This window comes from Canis lupus, chromosome 2, assembly GCF_048164855.1.
Source record: "Canis lupus baileyi chromosome 2, mCanLup2.hap1, whole genome shotgun sequence".
Lineage (NCBI taxonomy): Eukaryota > Metazoa > Chordata > Mammalia > Carnivora > Canidae > Canis > Canis lupus.
Genome location: NC_132839.1, coordinates 19,246,942 through 19,274,340, shown reverse-complemented (window position 1 = coordinate 19,274,340; position 27,399 = coordinate 19,246,942). Strand labels below are relative to the sequence as shown.

Below are 27,399 nucleotides of genomic sequence, written 5' to 3'. Positions count from 1 at the left end.
CCCCTGCTTATGCACTCTCTCTCTCTCTCTCTCTCTCTCTCTAATAATAAAATTTAAAAAAAACTTTTAATAACCATGGTTTGAAGAAATTCACAAGTCTATACAGCCAGGACCTTAATCTTTAGGGTATTTTCACATCTTAAGTGTGACCAACAGGAAATCAGTTTCTTCTCCTTTGTCCGCCTCCCATCTTCCTTCCCTTAATTCCTTCCTCCATCTTCCCAAAATTTGCAGGTGAGAATGAAAATGTAAATATCCCTTTCCTCCATACTGCTGTTGTGCAGCATGTGTTGTTTAAAGCACAGTTTTTAAGTGTGTTCACAATTCCAGAACTTCCACAAGGCAGTAGTGCCATTTCTTTCCTAATCCTCATCATCGGCATGCTGCAAGGCATCTGTTTTTCCTAACATCATCACTATGATGTATATTTTTCTCCCTAATTTATCTTAGTAGCTTAGAAGAAGTATAAAACCCATGTTTTAGTATTAATGTTGTTATGGCCCATCAGTTTGCTTAAGAGAAATAAGATTTGCTTAAGAAATAAGAGTTTGTTCAGGACAAGATCAGAGGTGTTACAGTTTCACTTCAATGGTGGTGTTTAATTTCTAGGAGTTGAGGAGCACTGAAACAATTGGCCGTACTCTCATCTCTCCAGCTCTTTCTGGGAAGGATTTTGTGAGAACTGAAGGGACTTTGGTCTTTGAACCTGGCCAGAGAAACACCATGTTGGATGTCATCCTAACACCAGAGACAGGGTCTTTGAATCCATTTCCTAAACGCTTCCAGATTGTGCTTTTTGACCCAAAAGGTGGGGCCAGAATTGATCAAGTGTATGGGACAGCTAACATCACTCTAGTCTCTGATGCGGATTCGCAGTCCTTTTGGGGACTTGCAGATCAGTTACAACAGCCCCTGGATGATGACATTCTTAACAGAGTACTGCACAGCATCAGCCTGAAAGTGGCCACGGAGAACACGGAGGAACAGCTCAGTGCCGTGATGCATTTAATAGATAAGGTAAGAAGCCCTTGCAAGCGTTAGCAGTCGGGTTAGTTAAATTTCATAAATTAAAAATAAAACAGTTATAATGTCAGTTGTCATGAAATTATGGCAGGGTTAAGTTTCTGAACATAAGAGTGAAATGCACCAAGCTGATACTACTTTTCATGGATGTGACTGCTGTGTGTCTGGAAACTTCAGTCTTAAACTTGGAGAATGATCAGTATTCTACTGCAGCAGTAAGGACAACCCAGCATCTGAAAAGGAGCATCAGATGTCAGAAGCTAAAAGCTCTTTCTGATTCTCCAGAAACTGGATGAGTCTCTCTTAAGTTGCATCTCAGTTTTTTGAGTATATAAAAAGAGAGACTTGGCCTAGGTTACATAGTTCTTCCACGTAACGGGAGCTGTTACCCTCTGCTTGTTCCCTGTTCCTCCTGGGCCCTGAACACTCCCTCAGAAAAGGAGAAATAAAGAATGACCAGATTGGTGTGGACTTAGATCAACTTGGGTTTAGTTTTAACACATTTATTTATTTACACATCTGCGAATGATGAAATGGAGATTATCCTAAAAATGTAAGTAAAAGAAGAGATCTGAAAAGAATTATTATTAAAGGAAAAGACTCATGGGGATTTCTTTGGGGCTTTCTTATTCAAGATATTTCTTATCAATATATTTATATACAAGAATGAAAAATATTGAATACATACATGTGAATTTATAAATACTGTATTTTTACATGGTGACCCTTAAATACTTAAAATGCTAACAATGGGTTTTTAGATTATCATGCCTATTTTACTTCTCATGCTGTCTTTTAAATACGATGCCTGAAGGGTAGAAAAGAAAATTATAAAGTACACAGGCAAGAAGAGGAAGCCTTGCCAAATAGCTTGTAAAACAGAGAGAAGTGACTGCTATTTCATGCAAAGAAAGTTCTAGAGATAAGAATTTACTGTGGGAAATATTGTTACTTAAATTTTCTCATGATGAAATGGCATAGGACAGTAACAAGTTGATTTGGCTAAGAAGAGGGAAAGAATGCACAGTGGCATTTTAGAAAAGATAACCTTTATTCATATGATTTAGAGAAGAAAAAGATTCTGCTCCTTTTTTCCCCCTCAATGAGTTATATAAGAGAGCTACATATTATTGGTCTAGAATCAACATTTCTTTTTTTTCTTTTTTAAGCTTTTATTTATTTATTCATGCGAGACAGACAGAGAGAGAGAGAGAGAGAGAGAGAGAGAGAGGCAGAGACACAGGCAAAGGGAGAAGCAGGCTCCATGCAGGGAGCCCAATGTGGGACTCGATCCCGGGTCTCCAGGATCATGTCCTTGGGCCAAAGGCAGGTGCTAAACCACAGAGTCACCCAGGGATCCCCCTAGAATCAACATTTCTTTAACTAGCATTGTCAAGTAGTACTTCTTAATTGGTTTTTGTTGAGTCTGTCATGAATAATGAAACTGAATTATGAATGAAACTCCTATGGAAAAATGTAAATTTTTTTGAATAACCATTAGCAAACATGATTATTTTCAAATCATGTATTGTTACTAAAATATTTTTTAATATTGTGGCATATTGTCTTCTCAAATTCAATTTTTATATGTATGTCATTACTGAGTAACTGACTTATTCGATAATTTATACATTTTATGTTTTATATAATGTTATATGTAATAATATATAAAGAAAATTGAAAAATTCTACTCAGCAACATGAAACACTTGAATAAATAGAAACCTATACCTTGTCCCACAACAGAAAGACTCAATGTCATAGAGTCAACAGTTTTCTGTAAATTAACCTATAATTCCCTATCAAAATAGCAGTAAGTTATTTTGTTTTGTTTTGTTTTTTAACCTGGACAAAATGATACCATTGTTGACCTGGAAAAAGAAACATGTGAGAATGGGCAGAAATTTTATGAAAAAGAAGAAAATGGCAGTGATCTCACCACACTAAATATGAAAAATGTATTATGATCTTACAGTGATTAAAACAGGGGGTGATGCTGTCTTAGGCATAGATATTGACATGAGAGGAATAGAACAGAAAGTGCAGAAATAAATGCAAGCACATAAGAAAATCTCAAACATGCTAGAAGTGACATTTCAGATTAATGGGTCAAAAATTCTTATTCTGTAAATGTTACTGATACAGGTGATTTAACCATGTAAAAGAAAAACAGAGCTGGATCTGTATCCTAAACCCTACTGCAAAATAAATCTCAGACATATCAGAGAATTGCAAAAATGAAACCATAAAAGTATTAGCTGAAAACATGGATGAATCATTTGTAATATATAAGTTTGAAGTGGAGAAGTTAATTCTAAAGCATAAAACAAAACCCAGAAGCCTTAAAGGAAAAGAGTTTAACAAACTTGACCATATAAAGTTTAAACAAAATTTCTCTCTGCATATACCATAAGGAAAGTCAAAAGACAACTAATGTTATTTGTCACTTATATCTCAGTAAAACTTAGGTGGTGAGGGAAAGTAAAAAAAAAGACAACTAATGGTTGTGGGAAGCATTTGTGCAAATACATGTGTAACGGAATGTTTATGTCAACATTACTTATAATAACAAAAATTGGGAAAAAATAATAGCTATTAAGAAGACCCTGGTGTGTTCCTAACATGCAAAAAAGAAAGAAATTATATTTTAGACATTTATAATAATGCAAATAAGACAGTAATGAAACAGGCCTGAAAATGTAGATAATCACATATAATTAGGTTAACATTTTAACATAAAAACACAGGATGCCCTGTTAACCAGGAATTTCAGGTAAACAATACATTTTTCAGTATATCACAAATGACAAATGTTGCATGGAGTATTTGGGATATACTTGTATCAAACAAATATTGGTTGTTTATCTGATATTTGCTTAGAGTCCCCTGTACTTTACTTGTCAAGCCTTCATATATCCCATGTGTACCTAATACATATAGACTTCTAAGATATCCTCAAAATCAAGAGTATAGAATAGAGCTTCCAAATACTAGATTCAACTTCATTCTCTAAGGTCTTGTATTTTGAGTGAAATTGTTTCATATTTGTAAGTTTTATTTTTCCCCAGATTCTAACTTTTTAAAAATAGAATCTGTTCCCTGCTGTGCCTTTCTTTATATGGAGAACTCCATAAATCTTAGGTATTGTTATACTCATCAGAACAGAAGAAACAAGTACTGTACCCAAAAGAACAACAGCTTTAAATGATTCACTATAAAGATTTTCTGGATAAAATCTAGCTGTGGCTTTTGGAAAATTTTTGCTGTGACCTAATATTCTATCCCTTCATTTTCCTACTATGCATGGTGCAATGAAAATCATTTAAAATGCTGTTGGTTGCTTTAACAATATTATCAGTCTTTTAAGACCGCTGGGTTTGATATGCAAATTTTTAATTTCTTTGGGATTTGGTTTCCAGGTCATTGAAGCTTGTAAAACATGAGTCAGGGGGTGTTGCCTCTTATTTTGTGTTCTGGAACAATTGAAAGAGCACAGGAATACTTTGTTCTGTGAAAGTTTGATACCCCTCTTCCCCCAACAAAGTTCTTTTTTGTTTTCTCTCCTGACAGTTTTAAAACCTTTTCCCATGGTTCATTCAGATTTTCTATATTTTTGTAAGTCAACTTTGATAATTTTTAATTTAATTTTATTTTTTATTTATTTGAGACACAGAGAGAGAGAGAGAGAGGCAGAGACACAGACAGAGGGAGAAGCAGGCTCCATACAGGGAGCCTGATGCGGGACTCGATCCCAGGTCTCCAGGATGAAGGCAGCGGCGCTAAATTGCTGAACCACCTGGGCTGCCCTGGGGGTTCTTTTTATTGTTGTTTATGTAAAATGGCCTTTTATGGCCAGAATATTTCATCATATACTTCTTTATATCATAGATCTTCTTTTTCAAGAATTATTTTTTACATTTGGTTTATTTTATAATCACGCTGACAGCGATTGAGACTCAGCTAATGTTTTGAGTCAGAGCAGGGCAGCTGTCACAAGTGTCTCCTGGGTTTGACCATTCACCATATTCATGCCCTCAGACAAATTAGGCAGCCTCTTTCTGCTTCATTTTCCCTACCTGGAAACAAAGTAACACCAGCACCTCTCTATCAGGATTGTTGTGAAAACTAGAGAAGTTAGGACAACTTGCTGAGAATAGCACCCAGACAAACCGGGGGTTATATAAACGGCCTTTTTGTTGTGTTTTTTTATGTGCTTTACTAAAGGGAATTTTCTGTTGCCCTTGAATATGAATGAAAGTTTGCATGGCTCTAGAATTCTTAGATGACAACCTTTAATTCTTAAAACTGCACATGTTCTTATTGGCTTCTGGCATTTCATTTACAAAAAAAAGTCTGATGTCAAACTGAATTTTTGTCTCTCTGTTAGTAATTTTTCTTTCCTATCTGGTTTCTGGTAGAATTTTTTTTAACACTTGAAATAATATTTAAAACTCACCCAGATGCATCTGGTGGTGTTTCTTTTTTCGGGTATAAAGCAAGCTCTGCATTTTTAGACATGACTATTTCTTTAGCTTATTAAGGCACTGTGGCTTTCTCTCTCTCTTTCTCTCTCTCTCTGCTTCTATCAGCTCTTTTATATGCTTGTTGTATCTTATAGATTTGTTTTATTTATCTGTTATATTTTCTCTGAATTCTGGGAGCGTTTCCTGAGCTTTTTTTTCCATTTAATGTATTCAGTTGATTGTTTCAGGAGTCAGTGGGCTGTTTGCTTTCTTCCTTGTAATGTTTATTTGATAAATTTTTACTTTGTTAAATTTTTACTTTGTCTTGCTGCCAGATAAGTAAATACATTTACTTTGTATTTTTGTCATCTTTTCTTTGTGGATTATTCTCCATACTTACTCCATACTGTGGATTCTCCTCCTTACTTTCTTTGCGATGGATATTCTTATAAACTTAGATCTTGAGTTCAGCTATCACCTTGGCACTGTGTAAATTACAAAGCTTTAAAAATAATATGGGGAACATAGGGAACTTCCTCAATGAGCTCACCTGGTAGTAGCGACAAACAAATCATTTCAGTGCTGTCAGAGATTCATTATAAAGGTATGTGCAAGTTACACAGAGAGTGATTATGTATATTGGCAGGTGGGGGTACAGTGTATAAATCACAGAGCAAGTGGTGACTAATTTGGATTTTGAAGGATTTATAGGGACTTCTCAGGTATAGAAGAATAGTGGGATAACAAATCAATGGCTTTACACCCATGCTTAGTCAGACAATAAAGATGTGGTCCTTGACACTCTGGCAAGGAAAAACAAAATAAATCATGAAGGCTGTTTTCCTCTTACTCTCCTTGTCCCTCAAACAACAAATAACCTAGTTCTTTAAGGTAGGAGGGCTCATACTTCCAGATAAAGGCAAGAGTGCCAGGAGCTGCTGACTACTCTTAGTTAGAAAAAGAGTCTTTCATTTGATGTTTTAGAAATTTGGTGGTAGGTAGTGGATTCTGTTCATGGAATGCCAGGTAATCAAGAATAATCTTGCTTCCGTTGTTGGCAAATATTCTTGTACTTATTTCTTTGGTTGTTGAACAAAAGAAAAAGAATTCTTGGGGTAGATATAAAAGTGAGATTAATTTTAATTCATGATGTTAATTATTGTAATAAAAAAATAAATGAACCATGCAACTATTTTGGGCTTTCTCTAGTTATCAAATAAAAAATATTTTGCTGATCACAACTCTTCTTTATAAATGGTTATGCTTTTTTAAAGTACAAGTGTATTTTTAAGTGTATTTGAAATATAATTTTGATCCCAATTTTTCCTAGATTCCTCCTTATTTTGCTTATTTTAATAACTTAATAAGGAACATGTACTGTACCATACATATCATTAAAGCAGTTTTATTTTTGAAGATATTTTTTCATACTGGAATTTTTTTTTCTAGATAACTGTTGAAGGAAAAAGCCAAGTGCTCAGTATTGAAAATCGAAATCTTTTTTATGAGATTCTCTGTGCTCTTATTAACCCAAAGCGCAAAGACACCAGAGGATTCAGTCACTTCACTGAGGTGACTGAGAATTTTGCCTTTTCTCTGCTAACTGATGTTACCTGTGGCTCTCCTGGTGAAAAGTAAGTGTTTTTTAATAATAATACCTTATATGTGTTCCTTCACGGTGTATGAAGTACTATGCAATGCAAAATGACATTTAAATGTAACTAGGGATTAAACTGTCAGTGCATTGTATCTTTTTCCCTTTAAAGATAATAATTCATTCATTCATTCCTCATTCATTTATTCATGTAAGAGCTGGAGGGGGGGGTGGGTCCGAGGAGGCAGTGAGCAGACTCTGCTCTGAGCCAGAGCCCCATGCAGGGTTGAAACCCGCGACCCTGAGATCAGGACCTGAGCCAAACCAAGAGTCAGATGCTCCACCGACTGAACCACCCAGGCTCCCAATGCATTGTATCTAACGGGCAAATGAAGTAATTATTTGAAGAAAGCATAGTAACTATGTCAAGAAAAATGGACTTATACTGTCAATAGTACATTCCTCTTGTTGTGAAGGATTTTTTTTTAAGAATTAAAAAAATATCTATTGCTTACTCTTATGATGATAAAAAATACATTCTTTTATGTATGGAAAAATCCTTTTATTAAGGAGAAAAAGGAAGGTGACTCCAAATTTTAGACATGTTTTGATGTGCTGTGGCAGTGGAGTCATGGTTCAATTTTAGCCATTTAGAAGCAGCTCTCCTCGTGTTGTTGACCTGTTGAGTAGTTGTTTTGTGGTTGGAGTTTCATGACAGAGTGCAAACAAGAGGAAAAGGAAAAAATAAAATGTTCATTGTGTTCATTATCAATTTTATAATTAATTTTGTAACTTTATGTTAATATTCTTCAGAAGATATGGTGTTTTAAATTGCATTCCAAAGGTAAATTGAGTCACTATAGTACCAAGACTTAAAAATTTTTAATTTCTATTTGAGCTAACATAAAAACGGCTAATAGAAATTGGTTAGAAATTGAGAAATTGAGTGGTCCTTCCACTTCTCACAGAGTAATACAGGTTATTTAAAGAGCAGTGATTTTGAGGGGCACCTGGGTTGCTCAGTCACTTAAGCAACTGACTTGGTTTTGGCTCAGGTCGTGATCTCATGAGTCCTGACATTGAGCCTTGCCTCCAGGAGGAGGGCTCCTGGCTCAGCAGGGTGTCTGCTGGAGATTCTCTCCTTATGCCCCTCTCACCCCCAAGCATGAGCACGCACTCTCTCGCCTTCTAAAATAAGTAAATAAATCTTTAAAAAGAAAGCAATTACTATTACTTAATGGGACATATCTGATTAGGAGTGTTTATATGGGGCGTCTGGATGGCTCAGTCGGTTAAGCATCTGCCTTCAGCTCAGGTCATGATCCCAGGGTCCTGGGATTGAGGCTCCCCCACCCGGGAGCCGTCTCTGCTCAGTGGGGAGTCTGCTTCTCCCTCTCCCTCTTCCTCTGCCCCTCCCCCACTGAATTTGCTTTCTCTCTCGTGCTTGCTAGCTCTCAAATAAATTAGTACAATCTTAAAAAAGATAAAAGTGTGTAAATCTTTATAGCATTTATTATTTATTTGCTGATGAATGCTGTCATCAGTGTTTATTAAGTCACACTGAAATTCAGGGATATTTTGAAGACTGTTTTTTAAAAATCTGGAATAATAATTTAAATCATCTATATAGGGCCCTTTATGAACTCTGACAGGTTAATTAAAATAACATTCGGATATGTAAAACTTTTAACTTTAGTTCTTAGATCATAAGACATACGAAGTTCAAAGAGATAGTCAATCCAGATATAAAAGGGTTATAAGAGAAATCAAGGAATAAAAGAAGAGCTGATATTAACTGTACCTCTGCTCTAGTCTTGACATTGTATTAGACTGAACAATATGAAGTTGCCTTTTTTTGTAGGTAGAATAGTATAATATATTGGAGACTATATGTTTCAGCATAATCCTTACTAAAAATTATACATATTTTATTCTTATAAAAGATCATTTTAGCATCTGGTCCAAGGCAGGGTTTTTATTATTCCTGTTTGCAGACATAGAAACTGAGAGACCTTAAACAGCTTGTCAAGGGTCGGACCATTAGTCATGGTGAGGCCTCAATCCCAGGCCCGCCTGCATCCACATTCCTTGCTGGCCACCATGCCTTGTGGTCAGAAGAGACTGTAACCACTTGCTTTGTAACAAAATCTCCACTTCCAGCCCTGTGGCTATAAAGTGCCCCTAGACTTTTTTATCCCAGGTTAGTGCCAGGGTCAGTCTTGAGGTGAAGGTACAAAACCAGCATCCTTTACACTGTACTCTTCTTTCAACTCTGATGAGTGAGTCCTAAGGATCAAGGTTTTCTTTTTTTTAAGATTTTATTTATTCACGATAGACACACAGAGAGAGGCAGAGGCATAAGCAGAGGGAAAAACAATCTCCCCACAGGGAGCCTGATGTGGGACTCTTCGGGTTCATGGTCCCAGCCTAAGGCAGATGCTCAACCACTGAGCCACACAGATGCCCCAGGTTTTTCTTAATGGTGTTTATCAGAAAAGCTCTACATAACTTTTTTGGAGGCCCCTTCTCTATCCTCAGTACTGGTCCTAAGTGTCTATCTCAGAGCAGTGATTAGCAGTTTGGCTACTCAGTGCCTTTAATACATGTCTCCAGTGTCTTCAGAAACCTCTGAAATGGATCATTTCTTTACTACAAGTAAGTTTACAATGAGGCTACAGTGTGTGTGGTTAAAAATATCCTTTCTTTTCTCTCTTGAACTATGTTCAGCTGTGTTGTTCAGTGAAGCCAGATAGTTCATAGCTTTATAATTCCCCATAATCCCAATTCTTTCCTTTTGTTTTCCCATATTTGTACAAGATCACTAGAATATTGAGGTTGTTTTAGATGCGAACCATCCACCTGGCTGTGAAAGTTGGTTTCCATATTTGTGCCCTCCGCATAGGGAGAATTCAAGAGTGTAAGATGCCCAGAAGGAGTTACCTTTTCTCCCTTGTTGCTGAATATGTTCTCAAGCTTGGAATGGTATCTGGTTTGTGGTGGATTTTCAGTGGTTATAGTATAACGAGTGAATAGAATAAATAAATGGATCAATATGTTTACTGCCATGTGTTTCCTCTCCACAAACTTACCTTTCCTTCCAAGTTGTCTGTGGAAAGGAAGCAGCACATCCAATGGCAGTCAGCCAAGAATAGTGTGGTGTCTTTGGGGAAATCATGAGCCTTTAAAGATTAAACATACAATAGGATTCATATGTGTGTGAAAGAATCAGATTTTAGAGGCAGCATGTTGAAGACAATGTCAAAAGTTTAAGAATGTGATAAATCAAGGAATAGGAGGACTGCATAGGAGATCAATGTTCAGATAAGATGAGCACTGAAATTAAGGCACAGACTTGGGGAGGATGGTAACTTGAAAACCGTTAAGTGGAAGAATTATCATCCAGTGACAAATTAAACAGAAAATAAGAGCTATCAACACTAGTTTTTTTTTGTTTTGTTTTTTTTGTTTTTTAACCTGGAAAACTCTAAAGCTGGTGACTATGCTGGTATGTGTTATGTATACATTATCTTAAGCAGTATTCAGGAGCATCTGCTGAGAGTGAAAGATTTGGGAATTGAGCAGGGATGTTGAGAATGATGACATCTAGAGCAATTACTTGGAAGCCAAGTAAAAACTGTCAAGTGGCACTGAGGGCACAGCTGTGGTTGGTCACTGGATTTGTAGTGGTTCCAGTCTACATATTAATGTGGAGTTCTCCCTCTGACTTCAACCAGGATGTAAAGCAGATTGTGGGATTGATCAAAGAGAATGTGGTAGAAGGGCATGGATCTAGGAGTGTCAGTGAGAGTATAGTCATTTGTAAGTGAGAGGGGCCAGGAATTTGGCACACTAGTGTCAGAGGTAGGTAGAGTACTGTGTGTGTTAGATTGGTCTCAGATGCCAAGATACTGGCATCCAGGATGTCTCTGATGGGCTAAATCTCAGTAGATCCAGGGAGAGTGGGTGGAGGGTTTGCAACCATGTTGGTGAGATTCATTGGTCTCAACCACACTGTACCTGTCAGGGGGTGCTGCAGTGGCAGCTTTTAGCTTACCGTCACCAGTGAAGATATGGGAGGCTGGATGGGATGATGAAGAGATGAGTTTTTGGTGAGCTGTTGTGAATACAGATTGAGATGTTTGGGGAGGAGTCTTGAACAACAGAGGTCAGTGCCTGTGTGAATGGCTGGATTAAAGATAGATATTTGAAGGCACTGATTCAAATGTAGTTAAAGTTATGGAAGATTTTTTTTTAAAGATTTTGTTTATTTATTTGAGAGGGAGAGAAAACATGCATGAACATGAGTAAAGGGAGGAATGTGGGGAGAATGGGGTTTGGGGGAGGGAATCTCAAGCACACTTCAGGCTGAGCAGGACCCCAACCTGGTGCTCGGTCTCATGATCCTGAAGTCATGAGCTGAGCACAAACCAAGAGTCAGAACCGACTGAACCACCTAGGAGCCCCATGGAAGATTTTTTTAGAGAGAGGATTTAACTAGAGGAAAAAACCCTTCCTCTTTCCTTTTCTTCTCAGATTTTCCGTTTACAATTCTCTGCTTCATTTCCCAGGTTAGGGATTTTGATAAGGTATCATTTAGATCCATGATTTAATTATTCATACTCTTTTTCTGTTGTGGTCCATATAACTTTTAACATTTAATGCATAATTTTTATCCTAACATCCCAATATTCTCCAAACTTCTTCAGGCAGGATTCAGATCTGATTTATTTTTGTATCTCTTCATTGTTCATAATCATAATGGGTCCAAGACAAGATTTATCAGGTTCCTTGGCAGAGTGGTAAAAAAAAAAAAAATTAGACTTGTAGAACCTCTAGCGTCCTCTTCAGACAAGGATTCTTCTGAGTAAGTCTGGGGTATGATCTTTTTTAAACATACTTCCGAGTGATTTCAACACATACTGAGGTTTGGAAGCACTTTCACAGAGCACAGGATCTTAGGCCTACAATGTTTAAACAGGGATGTCATAGAGTGAGCCCAGGTCTAGGTTGTTTCTCTTACCAATCACATGATTAGACTCAAAATGCTCTAACGATAGAAAGAGATGAGGTAAACTCTTGATGAAAACATGCTCTAGGTATATAAGGCTTATGGTATTCTTAAATAAAGCAGAGTTTTCAATTTAGTGGTGCACCCTTTCCTCAAACTATTCCACCAGTACTGATGTGACTAAAACAAAAAAGTACATTTTATGGGCACAGATTATATCTGATATCCATTAAACAGCTTTCCTAAACCCGTGTTTTAGATTACAAGGGGATCAGGCCAAAGGATGCAGAAAGTGCTGTGCAAAAAATCATGACCGTTAACCACAAAAGAACTGAAAGTGCATTGTCTTTACTGCCTCTGAGCTAGGAATGCTATGGCTGTGCATAAAGAACAGAACCCCTGTGTACATGGATTTTAACAAATATAAGTAGATGCGTAGGTAAATGCATGCCATTTTAGCAGAGCCTTTGCTTTTCTCTTCTAGAAGCAAAACTATCCTTGACAGTTGCCCATATTTGTCCATCCTGGCTCTTCACTGGTATCCTCAGCAAATCAATGGGCACAAGTTTGAAGGAAAAGAAGGTGACTATATCCGAGTTCCAGAGAGGTTATTGGAGATTCCAGATGCAGAAATAATGGCTGGAAAAAGTACATGTACATTAGTCCAGTTTACAGAGTATAGCAGCCAGCAGTGGTTTACAACTGGAAACAATCTCCATGCCCTGAAAAATAAGGTAATCTATCATTTAAAGAATTCTGTGGTTGGAAACAGATTTTTTTCCTTAGCAGACACACTCCTCAGAATGCATTTACGTGATCAGATTTGTGGGAAGGACTACACATGGTGAGCTAATTATGAGACATGTCCCATCTTTATGGACTATTTGTAGAATGTATAGTCTCATATATATAGTTGGAAATATTTCCTTCACGTTTTATTGAGAAAAGCATATATAGTGGGGGAAGTAAAAAATGTAGCCTTCACTAATATCATATCATATTCCTCACTCCTGATTGAAGTTGGACATGGAGTTAAAGGGAGCATCATCAGCTGAAGGCTGCTCAGGAACTGAAATAGAGGTAGAACGTTTGCAATGAAAAAACATACTCCCCGCATTCATAAGGAAACTAATAATATAAATAGTGGCGTTAAGCAAGTGACTAGAGTAACTAGGAATATGAATCAAAGTTCAGAATTCAGTCATGACATTTATTTTAAAATATCACCCATTTCTCTGTGCGTTGTGGCGCTGCAGGTACTATCTTTGAGTGTGAAAGGTCAGAGTTCACAGCCCCTGACTGACAACAATGAGGTCCTCTACAGGATTTATGCCGCTGAACCTAGGATTATTCCCCAGACGTCTCTGTGTCTCCTTTGGAATCAGGCTGCTGCAAGGTATTTAATAATTCTTTAAAATCAAATTGCAGTCCTTCCCTGTTCTATTACCATTGAGCCCAGCTTCTGTACCGAACAGAGAGGGTGACCTCAGGTGAAACTTGTGGAGTGGAGACAAATCTCTGCCATAAAGATGACAAAGCAGCATAGGAAGTGGCCTAGCATTGTGCAGGGAGCAAGTGCAGCCCAACAACCTAAATGTGTGTTTCGCACACTATTTACTTCTTTATTATTACTGCTTCCCTTGAACCTAGCATGACTTCTGCTCAAATCACATAACCTTCCTGTGGTTATTGGTTAATTTATTGGCAGGAAAGGAAATTTTCTTTGCCCCTTCCATCTGGCTTATGGTTCTGGCTCTGATGCTCTGTGTTTAGAGAGATTAGCAGGGATTTATAATTCTAGTCCACATATGGCTTGGAGTACATTTTGGAATTAAGCCATGCACAGGAATGGGAGAACAGAATGATTCTTCTGTAGAAGCTCATTGGCCTCACCTGGCCTCAGGTTTCTTAGCAGTTCTATCACCCGGAGCTCAGTTAATGCCGGAAGGTCAGGCGTTGCTTGCCCAGAGGGTAGAGGTTCCAAACCAGTCACTTGGTTCTGTTTATTTCTGACTTTCAGCTGCACAGACTAAAATTCTAAATACATTTAACAGCTTTGTTGGGTAACCAACTGTCCCCCCAAACAGCAAAATTCTGGTTAGTCTTTTTCTTTGTGAAAAAATAATTTTCAGCTGAAATTTTGCATGCCTGGTGACAGATCTTAAACTTAATACATAGGTACTGTGCCATCCTTAATCCATAACTCATAATGAATGTTTCAGACTTGAATCTGCAGTGAGGGTTAGGTTTTACGCCCTTAAAGGAAAGGATTCAAGATGCACTGAAAGGGAGGAGACCCCACCAGGGGTCACGGAAGAACGCTCAGAAGGCTTGGCACGTGACATGACGTTTGCTGTAATCATGACAGAGTTTTTATGTTAAAAGCCAGATCTTCTAGAAGAAACATTCAAAAGAACCCTAGAAAGCATTTATGTAATATATGTGGCTTCAAAAGAGAAAAACAAAAAAGATGAAGAAAGTAATGTGGAAAATCTTTTAAGGAACTTACGTGATTTGAAATACAAGGAGTTGTGAAATGAGGAAGGGTAAAGAGGGTGTGTGTAGTGGCTCTGCCCATCCTTTGGTATTTTCGAATGTGAGGAAGGCATGCCTTCTGATGAAAACCTGGGGTGTATTTGCTTCAGATTAGGCACTAGCACTGCTCTGTTGAGAAGACCAGCTTCTCTGGTATCAGAAATGCTTTTGCAGGTTTGGTGAGTATTTAGGCTGCTTCTAAAGGTATCTTGTGGGACCTATTGTGTCATGTCTAAGACAAGATGTTCCCTCCAGCATTTTTCCTTGAAAATTGGTCTGCTTGATGCTTGAGTAAAGAACACTTAAGTTCACCAAGTTATTTTTACCTTAAAAGCCATCTCAGTACCTCACGTGTTGATTAAAGAGCATTAGTGACCATTGTGTTTTTGCCCTAGCTGGTCGTCTGACAGTCAGTTTTGCAAAGTGGTCGAGGACACTTCAGACTACGTGGAATGTGCCTGTTCGTACATGTCCATGTACGCAGTCTATGCCCAGACCGACAACTTGTCTTCATACAATGAAGCTTTTTTCTCTTCTGGATTTATATGTATCTCAGGTCAGTTGTGGCATTTTTACCTCAATAGTTTTGAACATTTATAAGAATGAAAGTCTGTTTTCCCATGTTTGCAAATGTACTGTAATTCATCAGTACTAGGAAAAGATAAACTTTACCATTGTCTTATTCATTACTTCATAGAGTGGATGTTTATAGAAGGCCAACTGCGTAGTGATATAATGAATAACGAGGATATAATAAAGGATACAGTATAATTATATAGTAAAGTATAATAAGGAAGAGACAGTTCAACTCATAAAATATAAAATACAGCGTGAGACAGAAGCTAGATAACAGGCAAAGGTAGAGTTAGTGTTGTGAGATAGAGGGCAGGTTCTCCAATAGAATGTTAGGATTGTCTGAGATAAGATATACAAAGCATTTTTTATATTCATTTAAAAAACCAAACATACAGTCTAGGAGTTCTAAATATACTCAACCACTGTGTTAAAAAATAAATTATCTCTTACCTTCTATATCTAGGCTCCATTTCTGGAAGAATGGGAACCCCAATTATATTAATGTCTGTCAAATTATTCACCTGTACCTTAATTTTTGAGAAGTATAAGACTATTCTCATTTGCTGTATTATGTAGGTGGGAGTCTGAGAATTCCTTAAACTGGTTTTCTGCTGCCTATACTCACTCGTTCCATGCTCTTAGTCATCTTTTACAATCCTCTGCTGCTTCTGTGAACAATGAGCTATACAGAGAACTGCGTCTAGGGTACCTCTGGAGCCAGGTTGCCTGGGTTCAAATCTTGGTTCTGCCAGTGGCTAGGTGTGGGACCTGGAGCAAATTATTTAGTTTCTCTATGCCTCAGTTTCTCCACCCATAATAAATGATTTTAAATTGTATTATTATAACAGGGTGGTAAATGTACTAGCTCAGACATTTCCAGTATCCTGCTTTAATAATGTTTTGTCTGTAAATGTGATTATCGCTGCATTTGTGTCTTTTTTTATTTGATGTGCAAACATCCTCTCTAATAATCTTTATTATGAAACTTTTGTGGCAGTAGACACAAGTAATTAATTATTATTTTTTATCCTAGTTATTTAAAATCTTTTCACTGTAATTTCTTTTTATAAGATTATACGTTTCTCTTAATTTATCTTAATTTTAAACCTAACAGATTCAATAGCAAAAGTTAATACTTTATTTATTTATTTTTATTGGAGTTTGATTTGCCAACATATAGCATAACACCCAGTGCTCATCCCATCAAGTGCCCCCCTCAGTGCCCGTCACCCAATTAGTAATTTCTTATTCTTTATAGAATCTTTTATAAGGATAACCTTTCTTGCTTGATAGATTCTTCTTGGTCTACATAGTTCCAAAATCATATAAAGACATCATATTTTATTTCAATGCTAATATATTTACAAAAATCTCATAGACATAAATCCAAAAGGTAAAATGTTGCAGTAAAATCTAGGTATAATTTTATGTATTTCCATAGAGACATAAACCCAAGTGCTGCTGTGACTCACAAAAATCCCTTGGTTGTTCTAAATACTGAACATCAAAACAAAGTTTTAAAAACTAAAGAGATAATGTCTTGATTCTATAGAGGACTAGTAGGATTGAAACATATTTTCTTGGAAGAATTGTTAATGAATATATCTGTTTTGCAAAATCAACATGTAAATATCAGTATCTGCCTTTATTACTTTTAACTTAGAGTTACATTTCAAATACTGGGTTTATTCCACCTCCGTCCATGACATATTGTAGTGTACATTGCATGGTCTGTAGATTAGTAGGAGACATAAAGTCCTGTGTTTGTATCTCAGTTTCCACTCTCATGGGAAGATAATTGTCCATCCCTCTAATAGGCCTGAGGAGCTAGAGATGAGAATTTTATGTATCTTACATACACATTTCATTTATTTATTTATTTTTTATTTTAATAGGCTCCACACCCAATGTGGGGCTTGAACTCACAAATCTAAGACCAAGAGCTGCATGCTCTACTGACTAAGCCAGCCAGGCACCCCTTACATACACATTTTATAATTTATGTCAGATCACAACAAATGTCCATCTGAATTTGGAAGCAGTCTGACCAGCTCTTTTCATGAAAAGTGGCAATGTACAATTAGGCACAAAGTAAACCTTTTTATTTAAATCAGAACAGATTACGGTGTCTCCATTCCAGTTCTAGTTTATAGGTCTGGTTACTATACTAGAGCAGAACAACTAAAATGATCAAAGTATGTGAAATGGGCGTACAGGCCAAAAAGTTTAATTATTTCTCAGCTTAGAAAGATGAAATATGAGGGTATATCTGTGGCTTTTTATTTTTTAAAGATTTTATTTATTCATGAGAGACACGGAGAGAGGCAGAGACATAGCCAGAGGGGGAAGTAGGCTCCCTGCAGGGAGCCCAATACCGGACTTGATCCCAGGATCCCAGGATCATGCCCTGAGCCAAACAGACGCTCAACCACTGAGCCACCCAGGCGTCGTCCTTATCTCTGTGGCTTTTAAAATTGTAAACAAGTTTACCAAATTTTAAGAAATTAGACAAAGGTTATACTTTGAAGCTAAAAAGATAGAAAGAGAGGACAATTAAAACATAACTGTGCACTTGATATAACACTATAAAACTCACTGTCAAAAGTGACTTGAAAGAAATGCAACTTAAAATAACTTTAAATGATAATGCCACAATGTCATAATCTTACAGTGTAATTATTACAGAACCTATGCATGGTTTGAGGTACACAGTACTTTCTGGAGATATTGTCGAAGAAGCCTACCCTGCTTTCTGTAACTGTTGATATTATACTTAGACAATTGGGTTGGAACCAGAATGATTTTGACTTTCAGAACAATTTCTACAGCCTTATGATCTGAACAAGACCATGTAGCATTCCATAATCCATTTCAGTTTTAATATCAATATGTGAGCTTGGTCTTATGTGATGCACTTGCTGCACTTAGCACTTGCTGAGTCTCTTATGTTCTTTTAAGCTGAGATTTTAAAGATGGACCACAGACCTCACGTCTATTTCATTTGTTCTTTTTTTGTTTTCTTATGGTGAGAAATCATTTAACACAAAAGTCAAACTAAAGCTTTCCCTTTTAAGTGGCTGATGGCTTTATGTACTTGACAGATTACTAAGTGTATACATGTCAACACAATGTCAGTTTTACAGTTAGGTAACAGAAAATAATTGTCTATAAATTGCTAGATAATAAGACTTACAGGATAAATAAATCAGTACAATCCAAAGTCCTCTGAGTCTTGCTTATTCTTTTGTCCAAGGTTTATTAAACTGCAAGACTTCTAGTTATGACTTTTATGTTTTACAAGTTGAGATTCTGATAGTTTTTCCAGATGCCACCAATTCATTTCAAATTATTTTTTGAAAGTAAGAGATTTTTCTAAAATTTTTGTCACATTCTTCCAAAAATATCAGGTTTACACTGTAATCATTTTCCTAAAATAACCATTATGGTTATGGGGAAGGTATATCAAGACAGCTTCATTCTATCAAGGGGGAGAGTAATTATGAACATGAAAAATAGAAAAAAATATTAGAATTTTTTTTCAAACAAAGTCATTTGAAGAGATAACTGTGAGTAGTAAGTCAAAGAGCTTAGTTTTAATTCTGACATAGCATAAAAATGTTGGATTTCTCTGTACATGTTGGTGTATTATTTAGGATGCACTTGGCTGCAAGTAACAGAAGACAACTCCCATTTCTTAAACAAATCTAGTTCAGGGTTGATTCATTCAGTACCTTAGTGGCCCGACCCCCATCTCATTTTTCTGTCTTGCTCTCCTCAAAGATTTTGTTTTCTGTCTTGCCCCTACATGGTCTTGAGCTGGCTACAACTGTCAGCGTCACACGACGGCATCTTGGCTGCCAGAGGAAAGGCACTTACTTGGATCCTGTTTTAAGAGCAATGAAAACTTTCCTGAAAACCACCCAGAATGTTTTCCCATACATCTGTTTGCCTAGAATTATGTCCTCTGACCTTTCATAAACCAGTCCGTGTCCGAGAGAGGCTACGACTAGAAATACAGACACAAGCAGTAGTAGAGCAGCAAGCAACTACCTTTTTGAACATTGTGTCCCCATTGCTCAGCACAGCCACTGATGTGTAGTAGTTTCTCAATAACTAGCTGTTAAATTAATACATGAATGAATATACATTATTGATTGACATCCCCCAATAATTAGCTATTCTTGTGACTGTGTAAGTCAGTATCATGCTTTGAACTCCCAAACTATCTCATTTTAGCATTTTTTAATAAGAATTTTTCTGAAATACAGCATACTCTTTTTTTTTTGTTTTGTTTTGTTTTGCTTTCACTCAGTATAGTTTAATACAGCACTCTCCCAATAGATCTTGCTGTAATGATCGAAATGTTCCATCCTGTCCAATGTGGTAGCTACTATCCACACCTCATTATTGACCCTTTGAAATATGACTGGAACAAGTGAGGAACTGAAGTTTTCATTCTATTTAATTTTAATTAATTAAAATGTAGATAGCCATGTGTGGCTGTTGAATCTTTCAGAGTCAACACTGATTCTCTGGAGGCTGGTCTCCCGGCAACCTCATCCCTCTGGAAGAAATCCTTCCCCCACCCAACACAGACCTTGTGTTCTCTAAGGTGATTCATATTGACTTATTTTCAGCAGAGAAAACTTTTCAGGTCCTGACAATTTTGTTTTCCTGTCTTTAGCTTATTATTATTTAGCAGTAACCAAGAGGCACCATGCTGAGAGGAGAGGTACAGAAATGTGGTAATCAATAGAGATGAGCAACAAAAAGTTCAAAAAAAGTTTAACAGTTACAGCTAGCATTAGGTGGGAAAATAGAAAAAAAGGAAGCTAATAACCTAATAACTGATTTAATAATATATAATGAGCATTTGGTTTGGTTGAGATTTATTTGTAGAGAAGACAGATACATAGGGAGGTACAAAAGTTACAAACATTTTACAGATATTTCATGGCAAAAAGTATGAATATTTGGTTAGTAGAGGGATAAACTGGTAATTTGGAAAGCATATCTGATTCTTAAGGAATGCCAATAGATAATTTTATTGGATATGCATATTCATATACAAACATTATGTATGTTTATACACATACAAATATTTAAATGTTGTATGGATAGTTAAGATCTTTGGTCCAGTTTGATGATAGCAAAAGAATCTAGAAGTTCCATAGAGTTTTTCTTATTTAAGTCAAAGATTATCCATGTTGTTTTGTTAAGGGTGATTTATCTTCCCCCTCACTTTCTAATGATACAGAAAAGTCATTTGTGTTAGTGAAATAATTGTTCTTTTTCAACTGAATCTGTAACCCACACTATATGTGGGGAAAAAAGTAAAGGGGAGGGCACCTGGGTGGTTCAGTCAGGGCAGTGTCCGACTCTTGATCTCACCTCAGGTCTTGATCTCAGGGTCATGAGATTGGGCCCTGCATTGGGCTCCATGCTGGGTGTAGAACCTACTTAAAAAAAAAAAAAAAAAAAAAAGGAAAGGAAAATTATCCAGTCAGCTGCTTGTTGTTTCTACGTAATTGCCAACAAGTCAATTTTTTAAAAACTTTAGAGTACACCTTTACTGATAATACCTGAAGTTTTTATACTTTATTTTTATTTTATTTATTTATTTTGTAAAGATTTTATTTATTTATTCATGAGAGAGAGAGGAGGAGACACAGGCAGAGGGAGAAGCAGGCTGTATGCAGGGAGCCTGATGTGGAACTCAATCCGAGGTCTTCAGGATCAGGCCCTGGGCCGAAAGTGGCGCTAAACCACTGAGCCATCTGGGCTGCCCTATACTTTATTTTTTTAAAAAAACATTATAGTTATAACATTTTGTACCCTGTGATTTACATATTTATATTAAAGGAATTTAAACCAAAAAATGTATTGCTACTTAAAAAAAACAGACTTGTGGACTTAAATCACGTATGCTAAATGCAGCTATTTGATATCAGATAAGAAAATAAAAGAGGGGCGCTTGGGTGGCTCAGTTGATTAAGCAGCTGCCTTCAGGTCAGGTAATGATCCCAGGGTCCTGAGGTCAAGCCCCACATGGAGCTCTTTGCTCAGCAGGGAGTCTGCTTCTCCCTCTCCCTCTGTAAGTCAGTACATCTGCTGCTCCCCCTGCTTGTGCGTGCTCGCTCTCTCTCTCTGTCAAATAAATAAATAAAATCTTTAAGAAAACAGAAGTATTAGAAACTGAAATATTTATTTCTTAAATCTAAGGTATTCAGTATCCTTCCCAAGGCCAGTTGAGGCTAGGGAACAGACTGCTTGAGGTTTTTTAGCACCTTTTCCCCTAAGTAAAAAATGCATCCAGAGAACTATCATGCATTATAGTTATAGGCTAATAGAATCTAGCCCATTTTCCTGCCACTGCCTTTGAATCCAGGACCGCCACCAGGTGTCATGCTAGCATTTTAATTGAAGCTTATATACTTAATTAAATATTCTTGAGCTGGTCAAGTTTAACTGTACTAAATTTATCTTGTGAAATGTGACTATAATGGAGAATTACTAAGTTAAGGGAGAAGGCCTTGAATAAACTCTTCTTGTGAACTAGGAAAAAAAAAGTTGACTCATGTATATTTCTTTGTCCAGCACTAATTCCCTTGCCTCACATTGCTACCATCTACCATAATAAATGTACAGTAAAGCACATATTTGTGATCACATGGCCTATTTTGACAAAAATTTGCAAGGCCTTGCTTTTGAATCAGTATATCACACACACACACACACACACACGCACACACACACGCACACACCTTAAACCTTGAGTTTAAACTAGCTTTGATCATCACAGGAAATTAAGTATAAGTTCTGGTAAGTTCACAGCATCAGCTTCAGTAATTTATTTATTTATTTTTTAAGGATTTTATTTATTTATTCATGAGAGATGCAGAGAGAGAAAGAGAGAGGGAAAGACATAGACAGCGGGAGAAGAAGGCTGCATGCAGGGAGCCCAAATATGGGACTCGACCCCGGGACTCTGGGATCATGCCCTGACCCAAAGGCAGACATGCAACCACTGAGCCACCCAGGTGTCCCAGCTTCAGTAATTTATATACTACCTAAGTAAAGGTACAAAGTCAGGCATGACTCTGCAGTTTCTCAATATTCTTTGTACCTGTGTGGGTGGATTTTGGAGGCAGCCCCAAGACCTGCACACCTGTCCCAGAACACCCTAGAGCAGCCTTCCTAAAAATGGATTACTTTAGATTTCTTGGCCAAATTTCTAGGCTAAAAGCCTTGACTAATGCAAAGACTCCCTTCCTGTGTGGAACTTCATCTAACTTACTAAAATCTAAACATACCGAAAGCCTTTCCCAAAAGGAGTTATGAGAGTCATTGTTGCAAAGAACATTAATCATAGACCCCATGTGGGCATTTTGCAAATGCCCAATCCACTTATGCCAAATGCAGTTTGTTCCGTAGCTTCAGAGAAGATAATGAAAAAGCAAATGTTGAATAAATGCAGTGTTTCCTGTTTGTTGTCAAGGAGGCTTTGATAAGTGAGGTGTAATACATATAAAGTACATGGCAAAGTAGCATATACATACCGATTGCTATGTTTTGATAATTCTTAGACAAAATAACTGTTAAGGAGGAGAGGGATTAAAAGGCTTTTAAAAGGCTTACATGAAAAAGCAAATGGGTTACCATTTGCAGCACATTTAAATTTTAGAACAGGAAATATTTTTAAAATGTGTATTTACTCAGGGTGCCTGCGTGGCACAGTTGGTTAAGTGGCCAACTCTTGATTTCAGCTCTGGTCATGATCTCAAGGTCGATCTCTGTGTCAAGCTCTGCACACAGTGTGGAGTCTGCTTGAAATCCTCTTTCCCTCTCTGTTCTCTCTCCTCTAAAAGAAATAAGTAAATCTTAAAAAATTAAAATATGTATACACTCCACATTTAAAACATGGTATTAAAAGAAATATATATGAATTGCAAGATAAAAGATTTGTGTTAGTGCTGAGTTTCTAATCATCGCCTTGAAGTAGCATAAAGAGGTGAATTCAAGTAGCTTTAAAGAAAATAAGAGTTTTCTTCACTCAGAAATGTAGATGCTTATTTTAAAAGTAATCTCAGGAGGAAAAACACATTTTGTTCCTGATTTTGGCACCCAGTAGCGTAAGGTAACTCATAAAATTCATAATTACCACTGTCGTAATTACATAACTATTCCTTCTAGATAAAAAGGGAGTAATTACCAAGCCTGAGTTTTGGTCGTACCATTCACAATTTTATGCCTAAAAAATCCTATTCACCTCCCTAAATATCTCTATTTAGCCAAGCCACCTGTTCTTAGAAAATTAGATTGGAATTTGATTCTTTTCTTAAAGAGTAAAACTTGTCTAATGGAAACACAGAAAGCCAGAAGCTTAATGAAATTATTAATTTGCTTAATATGGGTAGTCTTTTTACTAAGGAAATGAATATGTAGCTATTTGAAAATTAAAGTTGTCTTTTGGCTTTAGTTGACAACTGTGAAGATTTTCTATGTTGTGTAAAATGGAGTAGATTAAATTTGCAGTATAATCGTTTCCAGAGATACCATGCAAGACAGTATAGGCAGACTACAGGTGTTCCAAAGATTGTTGCTATACTACTGTTTGTTCATGGATTGTAAAATCACATGTGGACTTTTTTGTTCCTACAGGTCTTTGCCTGGCTGTTCTTTCCCATATCTTCTGTGCCAGATATTCCATGTTTGCAGCTAAACTTCTGACTCACATGATGGCTGCCTGCTTAGGTACACAGGTAGGAGAGCTCAGGAGCTTCTAACTTGCATAAGATGTTCATGTTTCTTCTTTGATGGTCCTTGAACTGCATGTATAAGTAAAGTTGAATCTCAACTTAGTTGAAGTAAGCTTGTTTAGTTTTGTAGCAGAGCAGGATGGAGAAGGACCGTGGTAAGAGGAAATGAGAATTTCAGGGCCTAAAAAGTGTATTTTGTAAATTAGAAGTAGCTTAATATCATCCCTTCCAAGAAAATAGCTGCTTCTTATCACGAAGCATTATATTCTCAACTCATATATGCTAAATATATTACTAATGTGTTATATGTATTAATATTAGCATATTTTTAAATCTGTTGGAATGAAATATGCTCTGTTACAAATCCTTTTAGATGGGGAGCATTAAGATGATATCTATTTTAAAATATCTGGATAATACACAGTTGACCCTAGAACATGGGATTTGGGGCACTGACTCCCCATTTAGTCAAAAATCTGCATATAACTTTTGAGTCCCCTAAAACTTAACTACTAATAATCTACTGATAACTGGAAGCCTTGCAGGTCACATAAACATTTGATTAGCATGTATTTTGTATGGTGTATGTATATTAAATACTGCATTTCTACACTAAAGCACGCTAGAGGAAACATAATATTATTTTTTTTAAAAATCACAAGGAAAAAAAATCACAAGGAAAAGACATTTACAGTACTATACTGTACTTACCAAAAAAGATCCACATGTAAGTGGACCCGCATAGTTCAAAATCATACAGTTTGAGTCACCTGTATTTTGTTTTGTTTACTATATTAAAAAATACAATTTGGTAGAACATTCTTTTCTGAAAAACTACTCAGGTGTTAATTGAGGAAAATATAACATGAGAAACATTCATTAGCATGAAATTTACATTTTAAAACACAGAGACGGATCAAAAGATGAGATTAGATGTCCTTTCTGTCCCTGAGGTCCTCATGGTGTAGAGCAGTAGAGATATATATAAATGTGATGAGCTTGAACTTAGACTATTTGCAAACTACCCTGTGAAGGTGGATGATGACTTCATTTATTTTTCTGTGAAGGTCCAGGAAGTCTTCATAGAGGAGATGATATCTGAGTTGGGACTTGAATGAGAAATTCTTGTAGTTTGTTGATAAGGGAAAGGTGAGCACAGATGTTTGTATAAGCAAAGGGGAAAAAGCATAATCACTTTGAAGGCTGTAATTATAGATCCAGACAGTAGGAACACACTATACAATATTATTGTTGAGAGAACTTTGTATTTATTTTACAAAGTAAAATCTTCCCTTTTCTAGGTAGTTGGGACCCTTCTGGAGTGCAAAAAATACTATTTCTTGATTGGGTCCTGCTGGTTACATGCATATGTTCAATTTATGTAAATTTATTGTGCTGTACGCTTAGGATTTGCATACCGTCTTTCAGAGTGCTAAAAGCATTTTATTGAAGTCTGAACAGAAGTTTTTAAAATAATACTAGTGGAGGAGCTGAAATATAAAATGGAAACCTACCTGAGATACTGGACTCCTGTTGACATTTTTTGTCCCAGGAGTGAAAATGGCACGTGTAAATTTCAGAACTTTATTTTTGAGGGAACAATTAAGTGCTGGATTCCAAGCAGAGGATTCCAGATTGCGTTTTTTAAAGTACCTATGAGCTATGGGAGGTAACAGCTGTTACCAAAAGGGGGCTTGCATTGAATTTGACAACGCTATTTATATTGCCTTGGTAACCTATCTTAGCTGTCTGATCTTGTCTTTGCTTCTTGTATGTAAGATCTTAGAAAACCCGCCTTCCATAATTAGAGTTTACTTGGCTGCATTCGCCACCCACTCTGGTGATTTTTTGGCAGCAGAATTTGTACAAGTCTTAATTATAGCACTGTAGAATTACAGACAACTCTTCAGTGTCCTAGCAGACAAATTTGCTCATGTCTAGGGATGTGAAAGAAGGACCCAGGATTTATATGTTGGGACATTGCCTTCTGATTCACATTGTACTTAACATTAATTTTAGAGGAGAAGGTTAGTCAAATCCATGTTTTTCAGTTTATTTTTAGAATAGATGAAGCAGTGTGGCATGAAATATTCTATAATGTGTGGCTTGTGACATGAAATAACTAAAAAATCATTTCCATAGTGTATTTTGGTAGGAGGAATTGGTATATTGTTGATAGAGAAAGTACTGTTTCTTCAAAATGGTGTACCTATCTACTATCTACTTTGATTTTTAAAATACCCTCTAAATTACAGAGAATGGTTATTTCCCTGAAAATCTTTTAGCAAAGGCTTTTTAAAATTCTCAGACTCTCCAAAAAAAGAAATGAAGCTAGCTACAGGAACTGGGGCCCGCCCTTTCTGCATTTTAAAATCGTGTTTATATCTCCAGTTAGGGAATCCGGCCAGTGGGGGTATTCCAGTTCCAACCTCGGATCTCTCATTTAAAATCCTCCATCAACGTTATGTTGACATCCCTGGAGTGTGAGTTTCCTCTTGAGAAATCTTCAGAAACACACTTTTGGCTCGTCATTTTTTGGCTACAAGAATGAAACTTCTCTAGCTGGCCCTAGAACGTTTGAGTTGCAATTACTCACAGGTCAGCCAAAAGCATTCAGTTTTAAATCTTTAGTGCTTACCTTAAATAGGTTGAAGGGCCTTTGTGGGAAAGGAAAGAATGGAAATGTGATCATCTCTGACTTCCTTTCAGAGCTTTGAGGGTCAATGAGCAGGGCAGTCCACAGTCAAGAAAAATGTGCTTCTGGCTTTACTTCTCTACTAGAAACCTATGTAAAAATGTATACTTATATTATATATACATATATCCATAATTTATTATAAAATATATGTAATCCATAAATGGGGGAAGTAGACAAAAATCCAAAGATTATCCTTGTTTTAAAAGTCAAAAGATTGGGATCCCTGGGTGGCGCAGCGGTTTGGCGCCTGCCTTTGGCCCAGGGCGCGATCCTGGAGACCTGGGATTGAATCCCATGTCGGGCTCCCGGTGCATGGAGCCTGCTTCTCCCTCTGCCTGTGTCTCTGCCTGTGTGTGTGTGTGTGTGTGTGACTATCATAAAAATAAAATAAAATAAAAGTCAAAAGATTCTGTTTTAATCTGAAGTTTGTCATTCTAGCATCTTTGAGAATTATTGATTATAAATTACCAGCAGGTGGCAGTAGAAGATTTTTTTTAATGTTTTTTTTTTCAGTCTAGCAAAAGTGGAGTTCAGGAGAAAACTTGAGAGATGTTTTTACAGCCCTTCTTTGGGCTAGAGACTATTCTTCTGCCACATAGCAAATGTACATTTGTGGCTTCTTACCATTGTTTTTTTTTACCCATTTTGTTCAGAATTATGCTAAGTAGACTTGTAGGCTTCTCTAAGAAAGCTTGTACATCACTAGCTTAAAATATATCTTTCTGTCATTTATCACTTTCAGTT

General features: G+C 36.7%; 1 protein-coding gene across 1 annotated transcript in view; it reads left to right on the top strand.

Annotated features, from left to right (window-relative positions):
- ADGRV1 (adhesion G protein-coupled receptor V1) overlaps nucleotides 1-27,399 on the top strand; it is a 520,471-nt gene that overhangs the window by 216,564 nt on the left and 276,508 nt on the right. The window contains exons 78-83 of the mRNA XM_072791879.1: nucleotides 610-1,017; nucleotides 6,935-7,119; nucleotides 12,572-12,821; nucleotides 13,344-13,483; nucleotides 15,018-15,178; nucleotides 23,860-23,960. Coding sequence (XP_072647980.1) covers nucleotides 610-1,017; nucleotides 6,935-7,119; nucleotides 12,572-12,821; nucleotides 13,344-13,483; nucleotides 15,018-15,178; nucleotides 23,860-23,960 — 1,245 coding nt within the window. The remainder of the gene's footprint in view (nucleotides 1-609; nucleotides 1,018-6,934; nucleotides 7,120-12,571; nucleotides 12,822-13,343; nucleotides 13,484-15,017; nucleotides 15,179-23,859; nucleotides 23,961-27,399) is intronic.